Source organism: Oryzias latipes, chromosome 22 (assembly GCF_053564925.1).
Source record: "Oryzias latipes strain Hd-rR chromosome 22, Olatipes_Hd-rR_3.1".
In the NCBI taxonomy this organism is placed as follows: Eukaryota; Metazoa; Chordata; class Actinopteri; order Beloniformes; family Adrianichthyidae; genus Oryzias; species Oryzias latipes.
Window position 1 is genome coordinate 4,348,807 of NC_136258.1, and position 20,853 is coordinate 4,369,659.

Below are 20,853 nucleotides of genomic sequence, written 5' to 3' on the forward strand. Positions count from 1 at the left end.
ATAGAGGAGTCATGTCCAAAAATATCTGGTGCTAAATTCTTTAGGGGGAGGCAAGACTCACTTGAGGCCCTCCAATCAGCTTCATTCTTTTTTTTAAAACAAGAATATAATCTAACTTCAGGACCTCCAGGGGCTTGTTGCACAAAAGTAGGATAAGGGATTAAGCCAGGATATCTTGGTGATCCTGGCTCAATTGATCCCCAATCCGGTTGCACTAAAGCTGGATAGGGGGCAGGAGGATATGTTATGGTATAAATTACCATGGAGATTTATTCTGTGGAGCTAGCCTGCTCCAGACCAGGCTAAATTCCAGGATCTATTTAATCTCATCCCTAATGTCAGTCAGCAGTCGCCACAAATGGAAACCAATAGTTATTTTGTTGCTCACTATACATTGTTATCACATATAACTAGACCCGCTGTCATTATTTAAACGTTCGTGATCATTAATTTCAATCATTTTGGATAAATAATGAGTTTTAGATGATGTTGCTATCATTAGATAATTTACAGTTTCCCATAGACTATAAGGCTATATGTAAAATAATAGAATATTAGGGCCACAGAGGGAAAAAAAGACAAGTCATAATATTGTAACCAGTTGTTTTAAAGGAGGACAGTTGTTAAAATGACAGATGTGGGGCATTTCGTGAAATTGTGCTTCAGTATGGTTTCATAAACGAAGACATGCTGATGTGCCAGAATATGAAGTATCACATTTTCATAACTATCAAAACTGTAAAAAGAATATGTTGCTTTTCTGCAGAAAGAACCAGCCTCATAAATTTATGACTTTATCCTTTTTTCCTTAGTGGGGCCCTAGTACTCTGTCATACAAAATAATACACATTCCATTAAAATATGAAAACACAATGTGTAACATTATGTTACTTTGTTGAATAAGGACAAAACAAAGCAGGTAAACTCAAAAAAGATTCACTTTGAATGAACATAAAAAAATTATGGAAATGATTTCCACATGATTAGATAGGGTTACTTGAACAAAAATGAATCATATTGGTCCTACTTAATGTACTTAGGTTCAAACTAATAAATTTAAGTTGATTCAATCTAAATACTGCAGTTGGACCCAACTTTAAATTAATATTGTTGCTCACTCTCAAAAGATAAAAGTTGATCCAACTAAATTGAATCACTTCAATTGGTAACACCTCATTAAATTAAGTTTATTCAGCTTAAATTTGTATGACTACCTAACAAAATTTATGTTAAAATAATTTAATTTATTGCTTTAATTTTATTTATACATCTGACATTGATTAAGCTTACCAAGGTTCCAACCAACGGGTCTTTTAATTTTCACATCAAAGACATTAAATACGCAGTAATGTCCCACATCACAAGACAGGAATTCTAATAACGCAAATTCTGACTTAACTTTTGTACCATTAACAGTTTACTGCACAAGGGGTTTGGTCATCATCCTCTCCCACACTCTAACTCATGGTGCAGAAAAGAAATAAACATATCAGTTTAAATCACTAGTTAAAACAGAGTAAAACAGCTAGACAATAAAACCCATGGACAAAAACTCACACTTAGACCCCAATCTGCCCAGATAGACAGAGAAAATTGAATCCCACAATTCCTTGGGATTACTAATGTATCCAATTTAATGGTATCATGTTGGATCAACATGATTGAAATTAGTAACTTTTAAATGGATTATTTTTATGTACGATCGACATGATTCATTCACGTGAGATTAACAAACATAACATTTTCTGGTTGAAATGACAACTTACATTTTCATAAAATTAATTGGTTGGTAATTTAATTTAAAAAAATCTTGAGTGTGCTTTATCACTGTGGCGGTGTTGCCTTTCTTCTTAATTATATCTTTTACCTCCTCGTATGCCTCCATGAGGATTTGTGCTTCCGATGGGGAAAGGTACGCGGCTCTAGTTGCCATGGTAAATCAGTTTATCTGTGATCTGTGGCGGGGTCTGTTTGAGTGAGCCGTGAGCGCGCACCTATCCAGGATTGGTTACACCTGGCTTGATGAATCCGTGTCTGCTCATCCTGGCTTGGTCTTTGTGCCACCGATTAAGCCTGGACGCACATGTTGTGGATTCATTGAGCTCAGCTCAGTCATTTATCCCGGATGTCTTAATTCTACTTTTGTGCAACAGGCCCCAGGAGCCTCTGGACAAGATTTTGTAAACATATTTAGTTTTAAAGCTGCAGAAATTCTCATTGTACCCTGTTCAAAAATCTCTGCCTGTAGGGGGAGCTCTTGTTCTGCTGCCATTTGAGAGAGGGGGGCTGAGCCAGGCTGTTTTTTTTAAACCTCTTTTACCAATTTAACACTTTCTTTAAATCTTTGAACTTTTTTATTTCATTTGAACCTAGACACAATTTTATTGCTTTTGTAATTTGTATGAAAAACCTGAAGGAGATTGAACTGTAAGCTGTTATTTGGTCGGATCATTTTTTAGATCTTTGCTCACATTTAAAAAAAAACTATAGTGAAATTTATGCCAAATTTGAAATTATGTGATCATTTACATCATGAAGATAAACATATAAAGATGTGTAATTAGACAACTTTGTATAATATTAAGAACACATTTCAAATGTTTTCCTTTACCTACCGCTAAAGTTTGAAGTCAACACAAAGTCTAACCGCAAAACCATGCTCACAGATAATATTCACAGCCCCCCACCACACCTCCCCTCTCTGGTATTCTCCTAGGCTCCATTTCACAGTGGGGTGGGGGCAGAAGGACATCATAAGCAGACCAGGATCAGGATCAGGATGGAGAAGTGCTCATTGCTGCTGACTGCTCCTCCTCTCGTGGTCCTCCTCGTCACAGCCCTCAACCCCGGGGATGCAGACCCTCAGAGACTCCCTTCAAACCTCACCACCTCACCAACACTGAAGACTGCTGAGGCCGCAGCTGGAGCCCATCCAACAGCAGGCGGACGGGCGGAGGGGAAGAAGGAAGAACATCTAGGTTTGGAGGAAAAAAAAGATCTTTAACTACTTTGACTAGTCTTTAACCAGAACTAAAGTTAGCTGGGTCAGAGGGACTTGAACCGAACTGTGCTGTGACTTCGCTAAAGGAATTCCAACTATGATGCTTTCAGGAACACACTGGACATCTGACTTACCGCTCATGTGTCTTTGATACAAATGAGTCAAACATCTGGTTCTGATTTAGAGGAAACTATCAGTGGCAATGGAAACGGACCAGTTTAACTATTCCACTGCTGTCTGTCTGATGTTAAAGTCATCTGTTTTATTTTCAGAAGATCAGATTCAAAAACGAATTTATGACCACAAAAACAGAAAACATTGAAGTTCAGCCTCTACAAAAATAGTCCATTTGTTTCAATTTTATGTTTGTACCGTCAGTGCAAACTCCACAGGACACACAGCACCACAAACCCTTTCTCATTCTGAGCTTGAACCTTAAATGTCAGTCTGAGTCCAACTGAGCGTTTAAACCAACAATTGATGCTAATCTTGAAGCTAAACTTGGTCTTTTGTATGATGCTGAGTTTCATCATTTATTTAAAACTGACTTCAATCTGGATTTTATCCCAACTTTGATTCTGGGGTTTATTTTTTTTAATCCTATGTTTGCTACTAAATTTCTTTAAAGTTGACTTTGATCTTGTGTTAACCCAATATTTTTTGAATCAGAGTTTCATTCTGACTTTGATCCCATATTTGATTGTGAATTTAATATAAAAGTTGGTCCCTGAATGTGTTTTGATTGATCTGATTTTAATCCTGAGTTGGACACTGAATTTGATCCTGTGTTTGATCCAGACTTTGATCAAAGTTTTATTCTGATTTTGATAGTGTTTAGTTGTGACTTTGATACTAAATCTGATCCTGAATTTGACTTTGATCCTGTATTTAATCCTGCATTTACTATAATCCTGTATTTGATCATAAACTTGATTCTGATCCATTTCCTGTCTTCGATTCTAACTTTGATCCTAACTTAGCTTAGCTTAACTCAACTCAACTCAACTTAACTCAACTTAATGGTGTACATTTTCTACCGTGCTTTAAGGCCCAAAGCATTCTGATTCTGATTTTGAGGCTTAGTGGTCTGAAAGATGATCAGAACTGTGAATGAAACCATAAACTAACAGCAGCTCCAAAACTGAACACTTAACTTCATCTTAAATTACATCCCAGCCTCCAAAGCCCACACAGATAAAATGGCTAACCCAGCGTATCTAGGATTGTTCCTTAAGACATTTACTCCTTTAGCTCTAAATGTTTCTGGTCTGGCTGACCTGTTCACGCCGTTCTTCCTCTTCCTGCTCTCTCAGATTGTCCTCCTCTTGGTTTGGAGTCTCTGCGGGTTGATGACAGCCAGATCCGAGCTTCCTCGTCTCAGCGCTCCGGATTGGGTCCACAGAGAGGGAGGCTGAACATCCAGGTTAGTCCTTTACCACAGTGTTTTAAACTAGTGTGCCGCGGCACACTAGTTTGGTCAGATGTGCTGTGGAAATTGCCCTCATTTACTGATCTAAAAACATTTTCCATCTCCAGGATATCAGCTCTGTGTTCATCCAAACAGGCCCTGATAAAACACTGAGTAGTTAGGAATATGAAAGATCAGAAAATACTTTTTTCTTTGTCTTTATTTGATTCTATTAAAGACATTTTGATAAGAATGACGGTACCGCGATTTAGCTGCAACTAAAGCTGTTTTTGGAAAAGTCTCGCCCCTTTAACTGTCTCCACCAATCCTTCTTGGAGGCTTGATCACACGTCATCAGTCTGACCAATCAGAAGTGGTTAAAGTCTTCACTTCCTTATTCTGATACTGCTCATAAAGTCTCTCAGTTCCAACATAAATACCAGCTAAAGCTCGTCTTTAGCGGTGTAGCTTTCCACAGAATCCGGAGTCAGAACAAGTGATCACCCAATGAAGCTCAGAGTCTGGCGTTCGGCGGCTGTTTGTACTATAACTCCCATGAGGCATTGGGTTAAAGTGACAGCGTCTCAGCGCACAATGAGTCTCTCCTCTTAATGTCTTGAAACCACAACGAACACACATCAAACAGTTTTTAAATCTTCTAACTTAACTCTTATTACATCTTTTAGAAAAATCAACTGCAGCTTCCAGCTTTTTCTGCCACAATTATCACAAAAATGCATGTGAGATCATGGAGGGACTGTAGATCAAAACAGACTATAAGTTTCTCCTTTTCTTTTTTTTTTGGATGCTGGTGTGCTGCGGGATTTTTATCAAGGTTCAAATGTGCTGTGGCTCAAAAAAGGTTAAAAAACACTGCTTTACTGTGTAAATGCTTTGAAGCTAAATAGTTTTAAATTTATCAACCTAAAACAGTTATTTTTTTAACCAGCTTAGGATAAAATGATCATCTCACACAACATTTTTGTTCTGTAGCTGCTCCAGCTCCTGTGAGATGAGTCTGAAATATGTTTTTTTATTCTAAATGCTGTTTAGTTTTTTAGACTTTGACAAATGCTTCATTAAATGGTAGATGCCATCCAGAAACAGAAGAACAGCAGCAACTATAAAAGGTAGACTATTAAAACCCCACTTCAGTCATTTTTTAATCCATTTTCCCAGTTCCCAGTGGTCTTTTAATTATGATTATGCCGTTTATAGCTAAAATCAATAAACCTGTGTCGTTTTCTTGAACATAGTTTCTGCAGAGCGGCAGGAGTTCACTAAAATGTCACCTCTGAATTGTGCCCAGCTATTTTCTAGGTCAGAAATATGATTGTTTAGAAATGACATTTTTCATCTGCTTCTGATTCACATCAGTTTAGATAAAGAAATACTCAGAAATGTAATTTTAAGATTAAATTTCTTTATCTAAGTGCTCCATCATCAGAGAAATGCCATCACCCCAGATTGTCTGTCCAATGACCATGTTTCTGTTTCTTGTCTTCACATTTCTGTGAAACTGCATGCAGAAGGAGGTCTCTGTCCTGGATTCTGTGACAGAGTCTGTGACTGTCTTTGTGTTTGTCGTCAGTCTGGCATTCAGGATGGAGATCTGTACGACGGAGCCTGGTGTGCCCAGTTCAAGGACCGGCAGCAATGGCTGGAGGTGGACGCAGTCCATCCCACCCTGTTCACTGGGGTCATCCTTCAGGGTCGAAACTCCATCTGGAGGTCAGGTATTTTGATGAAGACCCCCCCAGGAATGAGCAGGAGTCTGTTGACCCCCGTGTTTATGCTTTGTTGCAGCTGGGACTGGGTGGAAACGTACAAAGTTCAGCTGAGCAACGATTCTGTGGGTTGGCAGACCTGCATGAACGGGACCACAGAGATGGTAAGAACTGCTCCAGGTTCTGGTTTTGATCCGACATCAGCAGCGTCAGGCATCCAGGCCAAAGTGTGGGTGTGAACGGAGCCGTTGTAAACGTCTACATGACGGACAAGTTTTCTGTCTGTTTGTCAGAGGCAACACATTTCTGTTGACGGGTCAGTTTCTCATTTAAAACACACATGCCAGCAGGTCGGGCCCCAAGCCTGACGGTTTTGGTACCTTAGAACCTGTAAGGACTCCGCTTCAGGGCATCTTTACACATCAGGAGAATCTTTTGTTTCAGAAAATAATCACTTCATCAGCTTTATGCAAAGACTAACAGATCATTATCAGAGTTAGAGACATGTGGGGGCCCTGACCTGCGATGGCTACCACCTTGGATTTTTACCTCTAGCTTTAGCCCCTCATACCTTCAACCTAACAATGGCAATGCAACAAAAACGGTGAGCAGTTGAACAGTTTTGAGCTGGATTCTAGCTCGGACGGGGAAAACAGAGACGTACATGGGTCTGGTCGTCTACAATTTTTAACTTCTCAAATACGATCTTATTCAATCAGCATTTTTCATCCTCCTGATTCACAACAATTACAATAAAGAAAAACTCAGAAATGTCATTTTAAACTTAATTTTCTTTAATCATGTCCTCCATCATCAGAAAAATTTCACAAGAATATGCTAACAAACACCGCTCTTGTATGAAAGCTCTTCAGTACCTCTGTTATTCAGGTTTTAAAGAAGTATTTCCTGGTTGTGCTTCATTTTTTGGTGATGTTCTTCAGCCAGGTATCTCAAAAGTAGCCGGCACATGGTGAAAACTTACCACCTGTGAGTGAAGTATTCGCCGGCTACTTTTTGATGAGTAAACTCTTAAATACCCACTCATTTAGGATCTCCCTGCAAATAATCCAAATAGGCCAAAAATAAAACGTACTACTTACAAGTATTTTTTTCTGTTCAGCGAGTAAAAGTGAAAAGGATGAGTAAATGTTAGCTCTAAATCAGCCATGTCCATTTTTGGTAACCCTCCTGAATGTGCTACTCTGCAGACACGAGGTACACAATCGCACGCAATATGAGAAAGCGTCCCACCCTATGATGCTGTAGTGCCATGATTCTATGAAGCCATGATGTTCTGACGCTATCATGCTATGAAGCTATTACATTATGACGCTATGATGACATGCTAGTTGGCCTTTTCCGTTTTTTTCCTATTATGTGACCAAAAACTGCTTTAGACTATATGTTCACAGACTAAACTTTAAGATATGGAGAGTAAATACAACAATATTTTTTTCCAAACATAATATTAAACATGAATTCACTTTCACTTGATTTGATTTTTGATTTTGATTTTATTGATTTATTTCAAGCATTGTAGTTAAAGCAATAAAGAATTTACACATATTTATCAAACTCATTACAGAATTGATGAAATGCATAGATTAAAAAGACAGAAAACAAAACAAAAATGTCACTTAAATCATATATGCTTAATTAAATACAGTGATCATTAACTGAAGTATAAGTAGAGTTTGATTTATTGCTTGAAAAGGAGCGGGAAGAAGCAAGCTTATATAATCTCACCCCTACTGAGTTCATTCATGTGATAGTTTTACAGAGTTTTTAAATCCGGTTCTGATCAGATAGATTCTCTTCAAGTAACAAAATCCAGTGCCTAGAAATGATTGATGATCTTCAGAAAACATTCATTCATGATTTCAGTAAACAGTAACGATACAGATATGTAATAATAATTGATTATCATTAGAACACATGATAACATCAAACTAGTAATTATTGCTACACATTGCAGATCAACTAAATAAAATCAATAGCTTATTGATTGTAATTTAAACATTTCAGTAATCATTATTGCACATTACAATGTAACACTCATTGGTTGTGATTAAAAGAGCTTTGATTATTTCACCACAGTCAAGTTCACACATGGATTTGGAATTATTCAAACACCTGTTGATCCTTAAATCCTCTTATCTTCATATCCTGAAATAAGAGATTCTTTATACATTTTCTTGAATATTTGAATATTTGAACATTTTTGAGCTCATTACTGAACCTGTTCCAAAGTTTAGTGCCACACACCGACACACAGAAACTTTTCTTTGTGGTTCTCATCAGTTTGATCTTGAAGTTCCTACATCCCCTCAGTCTGTAGCCTCCTTCATTATCTAAGAACTGTTTTTGGATTTTGAATGGTAACGATTTTCAGCTGGCTCTGTATAAAAGTTGCGCTGTGTAAAAATCAACAAGGTCATACAGTTTTAAAAGTCTGGATTGATAAAATAGATTGTTCGTATGATCAAGATATCCGGCTTTATGTACAATTCTGACGGCTCGTTTTTGAAGTAGAAAGAGAGGATGTAGTGAGCTCTTGTAATTATTCCCCCAAAGTTCTATACAGTAGGTGAAATATGGTAATATTAAAGAACATTACAATAAATATCTATTGTTGTATCCTAGTATATGTTTAGATTTATTTACGATTGAAATACTTTTTGAGACTTTAGTTTGTATGTGTCTGATGTGTGGCTTCCAACTTAGTTTGTCATCGATAAAAACCCCTAAGAATTTGATTTCTGTAACACTTTTGATTAAGACATTATTTATTTCAATTGAGAGCTCTTTATTTGCATTGAAGTTTCCAAAACACATCACTTTGGTTTTATCTAGGTTCAAAGGTAATTTGTTGTAATCTATCCATAGTTTTATATTATTTAACTCTGTGTTCACCACCTTGATAAGTTCCCTATGATTGTCTGTAGAATAGAATATATTTGTGTCATCAGCAAATAATATGAGTTTCATAAGCTTTGAAACATTGAATATGTCATTTATGTAAATATTGAATAGCAGCGGGCCCAGAATTGATCCTTGTGGGACACCACAACTTATCTCTTTGGTTTCTGATATAAATTCATCAATCTTGACAAATTGTTTTCTTCCCGTTAAATAGCTTTTGACCCAAGTTAACGCTGGTCCTCTTATCCCATACACTTCCAGTTTGTCAAGTAGGATGTCATGATTGAGAGTGTCAAATGCTTTTTTTAAGTCAATGAAAACTCCAGCTCCATATTTCTTTTTGTCCAAAGCATTTGAAATTTCCTCCACAGCATCAATGATAGCCAATGAGGTTGATCTATTTTCTCTAAAACCATATTGGTTTTCATTTATAATGTTGTGTTTTTCAAGAAATAAAGCTAATTTATCATTGAATATTTTTCTAAAATTTTTGAGAATTGTGGAAGAAGAGAAACAGGTCTATAGTTTGTAAATTGGTGTTTGTCTCCACTCTTATAGATAGGAATCACTTTGGCTATTTTCATTTGGTTTGGGAATCTCCCAGTTCGTAATGATAAGTTACATATGTATGTCAGAGGCTTAGATAAACTATAGATGACTTTTTTCACCACCTTCATATCTATATCCTCACAATCTTTTGAGTTTTTACTCTTGAAATTATTCACAATTGATATCAGTTCATTTTCGTTCACATCAGAGAGAAAGATTGAGTGTGGGATCCTTTCGATGGGTGGATTATTGTCTTTGCTAGTTTTGCATTTCGGAATTTCCGCTGCCAACTCTGGACCCACGTTTACAAAATAGTTATTGAGGCCGTTTGCTGCTACATTGATGTCATAGCTTTGACCCTTCTCATCTGTAAAGTAATCTGGATAAGTTCGCTTTTTTTGTCCCATTTTTAATTATGTTATTTAATATTTCCCAAACTCGCTTTACGTTGTATTTATTTTCATTCAGTAGATTATTGAAGTACACTTTTTTACTATAACGTGTCATTTCAGTTAGTTTATTTTTATATGACTTGTATCTTTGTTCAGTTTCTCTTGTCCTCTGTTTTAAGAATGTTTTATAGAGGTTATTTTTCTTTTTACAAGCATTTTGTAAACCGGTGGTTAACCAAGGGCATTTGGCAAATTTGTTCTTGAATTTATAAATTGGACAGTTCTTATTGTAAAGTGAGCTAAATATTTCTAAAAAACATTTATAAGCAATATCGACATCTTTCTCTCTGTACACAGAGCATTCATGGTTCTTTCATTTCTTAACCTTTTGTAGACTGGTTCTTTTATCATTTTTTTTGTCTGCACCTTGATGTCAAATAGTGCAAAAACTGGTAAATGATCAGTTATGTCACATATCATTAGTCCACTCATATGAGTGTATTCTATATTATTTGTAAAAATATTATCAATAAGAGTAGCACTTTGAGTAGTGATTCTGCTGGGTCTTGTTATGGTTGGATATAAACTCATAGCATACATTCTGCTGATAAAGTCATCGGTGGCTTTATGTTTGCTGGGGTTTATCAGATCGATATTGAAGTCTCCACAGATGTATAATATTTTGTTATTTAGAGAGGTAAACATCTTTTCCATCCAGTCACTGAACACTTCTAAGCTTGACCCTGGCGACCTATAAACACAGCTTATAATGACATTTTTCCCTGAATAGTTACATATTTCAATTGTAAGACATTCCAGTATTCCATCAACTAACAATTTATCAATTACCGTAAACTTCATATTTTTTTCCACATATATTGCGACTCCTCTGCCTTTTTTGTTTACTCTGTTCACATAGTTAAGTTCATAGTTTTCCAATTCAAAGTCAGCGTCTTTGTCGCGGCTGAACCAAGTCTCAGATATGGTTATGATATCAAAGGAATGCCCGATGTTCTGTAAATAGTCCTTGATGTCTTCAAAGTTGGTATACATGCTTCTGCTGTTAAAGTGAATGATTGACAGTTTTTCTTCTGGGTTAACAGAGTTTTTAAAGTCATCTATGCTGTAATATTTGCAGTCCATATTAACAGTGGAAAAGAATTGATCAGGGTCGATGTCTTGAAGGTTTTTGTCATTATCACTGAATATTTGAAGGTCGGTTTGCTCACCATTCAGATCTCTCTGAGAGTTGTGGTTGCGGGTGATTGTTGTAGAAAAAGTGTTGTTTTTTTTAGAAGCCATGGATAGTAGAGTTTGTCTCCTCATCTCGTAAGACCAGCATCTTCACGTATCTCTTGTTTAGACTGTAGTGGGTACTATTAGCATCTTCCTAAGTAGGTGTTGTGCTGAAAAAAGCCTCACATAATGACAAGAATCCAAACCAGTTTTATTTTTGTAAAGAATTTAAGAACATAAGTCTCTTTAGCTGCTTCAGACTACAGGTGACTACTGCTTGCTTTCAAAACAGCTGAAAAAAGGCCCCAAATACCTAAAAAATACATATAAAGGGCCCTAGTTTTCTAAATACTCAGCACTCAGGTGGTAGCCTCCTAAATTCTCCTCAGTAGCCTCCTACTCTGAAAACCTTTGAGAACCTTCTGGTAAAAAAGGTGAAAACCATGAATATGTGCAGATATTCAAGGGGAACCGGGATCCGGAGACTCCGGTTCTTGGGCTTCTTCCAACTCCCACTGTGGCCCGGTTCATCCGCATCAATCCGCAGAGCTGGTTCTCCAACGGCAGCATTTGCTTAAGGGCAGAGGTCCTCGGCTGTCGGCTTCAGGGTACAGATGGGAGTTTTTGAAGCATGTATGCAGCGACTTCTGCTTTCTGAAACTCCCTGCTTGTTCTCGCAGACCCGGCTGACAGATTTGAGCATGACCCACTATCAAAGGATGATCTGGACTTCAGACACCACAGCTACATGGAAATGAGAAAGGTCAGTCCAGGTCAACTCTTCCTCACACCCTGAAGAAGCTGCAGACTTGTGCAGAGCTTTCTTCTTCTGGAGTGTCTTCAGTGTGTCTGTTTGATCCTGCAGCTCATGAAGTCTGTGAGGGATGAGTGTGCAAACATCACCCGCATCTACACCATTGGAAGGAGCTACATGGGGCTCAAACTCTACGTTATGGAGTTTTCAGACAACCCCGGCAAGCACGAGCTCGGTGAGAGAACCTGCTTTGAGGAACAAAGAAAGTGACTGACCTGTACCCCGATTCTTCTAACAGTTGGTTGCATTCGTGGATGAAAGGAAGGTGATGGTTGAACAACAGTATGGGTTTGGGCAAACCAACCCACGTATGCAGTAATGGTAATGTCTGAGGTCATAACAGAGCCTTTTAGGTCTGCTGAAAGATTTTCGCTCCTCACATCACGGCGGTCGGTAAGGAAAGCTCTCTACTTATCAGTCGATCTTCGTTCCCATACTCACCTATCGCCATGAGTTCTGGGTCATGACCAAAAGAACGCGGTCCCGGATACAAGCAGCCGAAGTGAGCTTCCTCCGTAGGGTGGCTGGGAGCTGAAATGAGTGAGAAGCTCAGTCGCCCGGAGATATTTTGTTTTAAAAAGTGAGCAAAACATTCTATTTAATAATAACGCCGGGTATTATAATCACAAAAATCCATTGTTAGAATGTCATGTCTTTAGTTTTTCTTAAAATATCTCAATAATGTCCTAAAACACATTCATCTCTGAATTTACAAATATTGTTTAAGTTCTTTACGGAAATAAGGATGAAGATCTTTGCTGTGTTTTTTGTTGCTTTTTGGTGGTGATATAAGTTCAGTTTTTTCATTTTTCATCCTTCATTTTTTCTTTTTCTTTTTTATTTGGGTAGCGAAAACATAGTCAATCATGAAAAATAGAACATCAAGATTTTTACAAACCCATATTTTCTTTTTAACATCACAACCTAACATAAACAGGCAGCAGGTTAAAAAAAAGAAATAATTAAAAAAAAAAATCGCCAATCAACCTTAATCACCAGCGGCAAGGGGGTAGTACACTTTTTTTCACATTTTACCAGAACAGAGTTCAATCCAAAGAAAGATTAGTCTTATCCAGAACTGGTTGCCAGACTTTTTTGAACTCCTCAATGTTGTCATGAAGGGTATGCGTTAATCTTTCCAGAGGAAGAATCTTCAAAACCTCTGTGTACCAGTCCTCCATGGTCGGAATGTCCTTGGAAATCCAGAATTTCAGAATGGTTTTTCTTGCTACAAGAATTTCAAACAGCTTGGCGTTGTGTTTGTACCTAGTGCCATTCACTTTAGTACCAAGAACACACTGAAAGGTTGAGAGTTCCACACTATATCCCAACAGTATTTTCACTTCCTTTTTTATTTCAATCCAGTATTTTTGTATCCCACTACATTTCCACAGCATGTGTGCATATGTACCTATTTCACTGTTACACTTGCAGCAGTAGGGAGAGTCTAAGCCCAGCCTGCTCCTCAACAATGGTGTAAAATGGAGTCTGTGTAATATCTTACATTGTGTTTTTCTATGTTTGTTTGAAGTTAGGAGTTTTAGCGTGTTCTCTATCAGATGGGTCCACTCATTGTCACTGATTTCCTCTCCTAAGTCAGTCTGCCACTGTCTTTTGAGATAATCTGTAGAATGGGTAATGTTTGAAGAAAAGTTTCTATAAATGTGGGAGATAAATCTTGTAGGTTGGGGTTGTGTAAGAATGTTAGTTTGGGGGGGTGTTTTGTTTTGGGTATGTAATGTCTGATCTGCAAGTACCGGAAAAAGTGGGAGGGGGGCAGAAAATATCTATTCTTTAAGGCTTCGAAGGATTCCAATGCATTCCCACCATAGTGTTTGGCTAGTTGGTCCAAGCCCTTTTCATGCCAGAGTTTGAAGGCAATGTCTTGACATGATGGGATAAAATCTGGGTTCCTATATGTGGGGGCTAATATAGAAGAGTGTTTTTTTAGTTTAAAGAAAAGTAACATTTTGTACCATGTATTCAAAGTGTTGGAGACTATAAAGTTGTTTTGTACTTCTAATTTAACCTTATTGTAACATATAAAGGGACAATACTTTAAAGTTAGAATTCCACAGTTGCTAGATTCCATATCAATCCATGTATTTGAGACAGTTGATTCACCCATTCATGTATATATCGTATTTGTGCAGCCCAGTAGTAGAAACTGATATTTGGGACAGCTTGATCCGCTTGATCTTTACTTCTCTGTAATTTGCTTAGTTTCATTCTTACTTTCTTCCCCTGCCAAAGATAATGTGTAAATATTTTATCCAAATCCAATAACCAGCTATTTGAAATACAGTTTGGCTCATCCTTCATTTTAAGATTATATCTGCTCCATCTGCTTAAGAAAGTAATTGGGGATAAAACTTTATTGACATATTTACTGGTGTTATTTCAGCAAACCTTTGGTGGACAGCTTCATTTGAAAGACTGTTCCTGGAGTGGCAGATGCTTCCGCCTATACTTTTCTCTAATTTTCTGAAGTACAGTTCAGCACGTGGGCGGTTTCCTGAGGCAAAGGCCCAGTTTGGAGCTCCTTAATGTTTACACAGCCCTTTTTGCAGGAAGGAGGGGGTCAGCTAAAAACCCCATAGAGGGCCCTTTCCAATGCAAACAAACTTTTGTCAGAAATTCTGGCTTTTGCTTCAAAGTGAGGAGATCCTGCAAAGAGTCACGATGACCCAGCTGCAGGAAAAACAAGAGATACTGTATATAACATCTAAAGAGAAACGGATTAGGGGGCTCCAACAGGGACCGTGAGGAACACATTCTCAGGCTTTTCCTGAACAGTTTCTCTGCCTTCAGAATTCAGGAATGATTCCTGAATTTTTGTGAATACTGTTCTCAGATAAGCTGGTACGGTGCAGATCTTGGGCCTTTGCAGCTTCAGGAATGGCTTTTAGGAGTGTGGACGCTTCTGGACTTTTAACCCTCTGAGTTGCTGAAAATGTGAACGTCTGATCCTCCATGTGTTTTCGATAAAACTGAAAATGTTTTCTCTTAGGTGAACCGGAATTTCGATATGTGGCGGGCATGCACGGGAACGAGGCCCTCGGGCGAGAACTTCTGCTAAACCTTATGCAGTTTCTGTGCAAAGAGTACCTGAAGGGGAACCAGCGTGTGGTGCGCCTGGTCACAGAGACTCGGATCCACCTCCTTCCCTCCATGAACCCAGACGGATACGAAGCCGCTTATGAGAAGGTGCAAGACCAAATCGACTTTACCAAAATGATCTGTCTGATTTTGGTCAGATTGAGAAAAAACACTTTCTAAAACAAAAGGAAAAGGAGGAAACATTTTAGTGAAAGTCTTTTCAACAGTAACCAGCAGATCAGTCTCCAACCCAAACAAAGGAAAAAGTTTTTCAGAAATATTTTTCTGTTTCAGAGAAAAGGTTTCCTCTTCATCATTGTGTCCTGATTAACCCTTGTGCTATCTTAGATGACCCCACCCTTCCATTGACGTGTTCTCCCTACCATGACAAAGGTGGATAAAGGTGGAAAGATTTCATGTAATCCATGGACACCAGTTAAGATCACAAATCATTGAAGAAAAAAGGTTCAGAGCACTGTCTAGTGGGTCTAGATGACCCAACTCCCAACGTTAAAGTGCCTAGGATAGCACAAGGGTTTAAGTCTAAAAGATTAATTTGACTACAAGTGGTGTCAGAATCCAGGCCTCGAGTCCAACATTGAAGCTCCAATCAGCAGCAGATAAGACATGAGGCCGGCCCTTGAGGCCTGGATTTGACACCCCTCTACTACAGATCAGAAAAGTGCTTTTGGTTCTATTTTTTTTGTTTGTCTTGGTTCTGACTCCTCCCTCATCTGGACCCTGACCCCCTGCAGGGTTCAGAGCTGGCTGGCTGGGCAGACGGACGCTACAACTTTGAAGGAATCGACCTCAATCATAACTTTCCCGACCTGAACAACATTATGTGGGACGCTCAGGAGAAGGCCGCCGACGCCTCCAAAGTCCCCAACCACTACATCCCCATCCCTGAGTACTACACCCGCGAGGACGCCACGGTAAGACTCCGCCTCCATTCACTACATTCACTGTTGCAATCTGGAGCGGAACGCCAAAAACGAGCATCTGTTAGTCCTAAAGATGCCTTTTGACGGGTGTGCCCCCCACTCCTACTGCCTGCGCCCAGGTGGCTCCGGAGACCCGCGCCGTCATCAGCTGGATGCAGGACATCCCTTTTGTCCTCAGCGCAAACCTCCACGGAGGGGAACTGGTCATCACCTATCCGTTCGACTGCACCCGTGATTGGGCCCCCCAGGAGAACACCCCCACTGCAGATGACACCTTCTTCCGCTGGCTGGCCTCCGTCTACGCTTCCACCCACCTGGTGCTGTCCAACCCTGACCGCCGCGTCTGTCACTACGAGGACTTCCAGACCCACAAGAACATTATCAATGGGGGGGCCTGGCACACCGTCCCTGGCAGTAAGTCAGACTCATTCGAAGCTTTTGAAGAGAAACTGAGGTGTTGAACGTTCTGATAAAATGACGCCGGCAGCATGGATGCCTGTGGGGGGGGGGCAGTTCTTCAAGTTCTGGCTCTTGTCTTCAGGCATGAACGACTTCAGCTACCTGCACACCAACTGTCTGGAGGTGACGGTGGAACTGTCCTGTGACAAGTTCCCCCACGCCAGCGAGCTCCCCGCAGAGTGGGAGAACAACAAAGAGTCCCTGCTGGTTTACCTGGAGCAGGTGGGTGGGTGGGTGTTGCCACAGATTGTGTCCACTGACGGCCTCAGCTTAGCTTGTTCTGCAACTGTAGGTTCACAGAGGGATCAAAGGCGTGGTCAGGGACAAAGTCAGCAAACAGGGAATCGCAGACGCCATCATCAAAGTGGACGGGCACGCCCATGACATTCGCTCAGGTGAGACACTGCTGCTCTCCACTCCATTATTTTCAATGTGGACGGACCAGGACGGAAGTCACTCTTGATACTTAAGAAGTTCTGTCAATTCTAAGAAACATTAAATATATATGAATATTTTATTTATATCAAATAGTTTTATAATCAGATTAGGGAGGTCCTTCCTTACAGTCACACCCCTCCAGGTGCCACTGTTGTTGGCCACGTGGGCATCGAAGTCCCTCATCACGTGGCAGTCAGGAAGTGCACCACTGGACCGGCAGACAGGAGTGGTGGTTCCCCTTTTCAAGAAGGGGGACTGGAGGGTGTGTTCCTACAGGGGAATCACACCCCTCAGCATTCCTGGGACAATCCATGCCAGATCCAGGAACAACAGTGCAGTTTCCGTCCTGGTCGTGGAACAGTGGACCAGCTCCACACCCTCTTTAGGGTGCTGGAGGGTTCGTGGGAGTTCGTTCATCCAGTACATATGTGTTTCACGGATTTGGAGAAGGTATTTTATTGGATCCCCCATGGTGACCTGTGGGGGTGGCTCTGGGAGTATGGGGTCCGGGGAGCTTTACTGAGGGCTGTCTGGTCTCTGTATGACCGGAGAAGGAGCTTGGTTCACATAGATGGCAGCAAGTCGGACCTGTTCCCTGTGCAAGCTGGACTCTTTAACACCGGTTCTGTTCATAGTTTTTATGGAAAAGAAAAAACTGAAGTACTCCTTAATGTAAATATTAAGGAGCTCCAAAATCCAAAAGTGGTTTGGGGACCACAGGATTTTTTCTCTGCTCTTTGCAGATGATGTTGTCCTGTTGGCTTCGAGCCAGGATGTCCAGCGTGCATTGAGGCGGTTTGTGGCCGAGTGTGAAACAGCTGGGAAGAGGGTCAGCACCGCTAAGTCTGAGGCCAAGGTTCTTGACCGGAGAAAAGTAGTTTGCCATCTCTCGGTGGGTGGAGTGTCCCTGCCCCAGGTGGAGGAGTTTAAATATCTTTAGTTCTTGCCTACGAGTGAAAAAAGATCAGAGTGGGGGATCGACAGGTGGATCGGGCAGCGTCCACAAATAAGCGGTTGATGTATTGGTCCATTGTGGTGAAGAGAGAGCTGAGCCAGAAAGCAAAGCTCTCGAGTTACCAGTCAACCTTCGTTCCAATACTCACCTATAGTCATGAGCTATGTGTCATGACCAAAAGAACGAGGTTCCGAATGCAAGTGGATGAAATGAGATTCCTCCGTAGGGTGGCTGGGCGCTCCCTTAGAGACACTGAGAAGCTCGGCCACCCGCGGGGCCAGTTGTGGTGGCTTGAGCATCTGGTCTGGATGCCTCCTGGACGGCTCCCAGGGTTTTTTTCCTTACATGTCCCACTGGGAGGAGGCCCCGGGGAAGACCCAGGACACGCTGGAGAGACTATGTCTCTTCAGTCTGGGCATCTCTGTTTAGACTTCAGACCCTACAACGCGGTCCCGGATGAGCGGAGGAAGATGGATGGATAGATTTTATTATGGTTACAATCATTTATTGTAATTTATAATTAATGTTTATTATTTTATGTTTTATGCCTGTCTAAAATGGTTCCACAATAAGAACATTTTGAATATCACTTTATTGTGTTTTTACAAATCAGAAAGTGTTTTTCTTATGAATGTCTTTGCTGTGCAGGTAAATCTGAGCATAAATTAGGTCTTCTGTCTCTGTATTCTGGTTTGATCTCTAACCTGGACTAAGATGGTGCTGTATCTAAAAAAAAATCTAAATTTGCCTTAAGTGAGTTTGAATCCATAGCTGGGAGCCGAACCTGATCTCCTGGGTGACAGCTTCAGATTTGACCGGAGTCAAGATATAAAATCAGCTTTTAGAATTTTCTACTGTGGTCACAACTTTAATTACAAAAATGTAAAAGCAGCTCTGAGTTTCTCAGAATTCTTACCTTTAGCTGTTGTGACATCTGAACACGAAAGCTGTTTCCAGGAACATCAGGTTTTTGATCATTCAACTTAATGATTGTGATCCACTTTGTTCTTTTTTTAACTAACTTCAAAATTCTGTGAAATCTTTTTTTTATTAACTTGAATAAATCTGTCAGCTGCTGATGGGGACTTCTGGCGCCTGTTGAACCCTGGCGAGTACAAGGTGGTGGTTTGGGCCAAAGGTTACTTCCCATCCATGCGTCGCTGCCGCGTTGGCATGGAGCCTCGTCCCACAATCTGTGACTTCACTCTCACCGAGATCCCTGCCCAGCGGCTAAAAGAGATCCAAGCCAAAGGTGGGAGGGTCCCCCAGGACCACCAGCTACGAGTGCGAGCTCTGAGGCTGCGGAAGCTGCGGGCCAGCACCAAAGCCATCAACCGCCGCAGGGAGAAGCAGCAGCTGCAGACCCGGAGAGCCTCTTGAACCGGGAGGGGGTCTCTGAAGAACTGATGATGACTACCTGACCACAAAGATGTTTGGGTCCACTAGAAACTGTGAAATCATCTGTGTACTGGCCCTTTAAAGGAGACGTCGTTAAGGTCAAATCAGAATTATTTTAAAGTGAACAAAAAAAAACAAATTGTAAATCTAGAAAAAGAACATTAAATGTGAAAGAAATATTGAAAATTCAAAAACATATCGATTAAAAAATACCAAAATACTATACACCTAAAACTTTTTACCAAATGAAAAATCCTGTCTATTTTTAACAGCTGCTATTTAGTTTTTTCGTTTCTCTTTTCACTTTCAATTCTCAGTTTACAGTTTCTATTCAGAATTTTCGTTTTCAGAGTTGAGCATAATTGTATGGGGGGGGCTTTAAGCCCATAGGCTACTGGGACTAAATTGATATTGGGTGAAAAAGGTTATGGTGGCGTTATTTCTGCTCCAAAACAGCATTTGTTGTTGGCGCCGCCTGTGTCTGATGCACCAAACTCACTACTGTTCACCACAGCAGAGAAGGAATGACACATTATTTTTCATTTAATAAGTTTTAGGTTTAAAGTTTTTATATTCAAGTTTCAAATTTATTATTTTAACCGCCAAATTTTCATGACTTCTTTCAAGTTTCCAATGTGTACTTTTGAGTTTAATGTTTACAATCTGGTTTTTTCTTCTCTCTAAGCTGATTTTTCATATAAAAGCCCTCAAACCCCAGAAAAAGGACTTTACTTTTAAGGACATAAAGCAGGTTTAGCTTTTTGGTCAGCTGGTCTGATGCTTTTTCACACTTTCTTCTGTCTATAAAAATATTGGTATTTTCTGCTGTCATAAAACCTTTTCATCCTGAAGGACAAGGCTGAGAGGTCTTCTAAACTTATTCAGCGTGTTTTCTGTTTCCATGGCTGATGTCATTTCCTGATTGTCTCATTGAATAAAAGAATTTCAGAAACACAAACCTCTCCCTGGAATATCCCAAAGGAATCCAACACAGTGTCTATTCAAGTACCAGGTGTTCAGTTTTGTCGGCAGGACACACTGATCCAGAATCTGTAGCTCAGAGGCAGAGAGGTCAACTTCTGGTTCCCACTCTGCCCTCCCATGTCCATCAAAGTGTCCTCAGATAAAACACTAAAGCCCACTTTGCCCCCACTGGCCTACCTTGTATAGCAGCTCTACCACAATCATTGACTGTATAGAGAACTGGACTGAGTGACTCGTCCCCCCGGGCGGGGGAGGATTGACCATTACTTAGAATACCTTTCAGTGTTAGGGGTGTAAACAATAAGCTCATTCCTGGTTAGAAAGAGTGGTTGCCATAGAAACCACGAGTTACACAGACCAATCACTACTGATGCCGTCTGGTTTCAACATGATGGCGTTCATCTTCTTCCTCTTTCGGCTTTTCCCATCAGGGGTCGCCACAGCGAAACAACCTCTCCTTCGAGGATGAGTCGCATGGTTAACTTGGCAATGTTTTATGCTGGATGCCCTTCCTGACACAACCCTCT

General features: G+C 40.2%; 1 protein-coding gene across 1 annotated transcript; it reads left to right on the forward strand.

Annotated features, from left to right (window-relative positions):
- The first annotated feature begins 2,694 nt into the window (after positions 1-2,694).
- cpxm1a (carboxypeptidase X (M14 family), member 1a) lies at positions 2,695-20,300 on the forward strand. The gene is made up of 13 exons (XM_004082811.5): positions 2,695-2,978; positions 4,315-4,424; positions 6,001-6,140; positions 6,216-6,300; positions 11,693-11,843; positions 11,916-11,998; positions 12,101-12,224; positions 15,060-15,256; positions 15,904-16,083; positions 16,212-16,506; positions 16,634-16,773; positions 16,844-16,946; positions 19,017-20,300. Exons 1-13 carry the CDS (start codon positions 2,780-2,782, stop codon positions 19,322-19,324), a joined length of 2,115 nt encoding a protein of 704 aa, XP_004082859.1. The 5' UTR covers positions 2,695-2,779; the 3' UTR covers positions 19,325-20,300.
- The last annotated feature ends 553 nt before the right edge of the window (positions 20,301-20,853 follow it).

Bases quoted from the DNA above. Each gene is read 5' to 3' on its own strand.
- cpxm1a (XM_004082811.5), top strand. From the start codon at position 2,780: ATGGAGAAGTGCTCATTGCTGCTGACTGCTCCTCCTCTCGTGGTCCTC. The intron at 12,225-15,059 runs GTGAGAGAACCT...GTTTTCTCTTAG, and splicing joins CCCCGGCAAGCACGAGCTCG to GTGAACCGGAATTTCGATAT. The intron at 15,257-15,903 runs GTGCAAGACCAA...GACCCCCTGCAG, and splicing joins ACGAAGCCGCTTATGAGAAG to GGTTCAGAGCTGGCTGGCTG.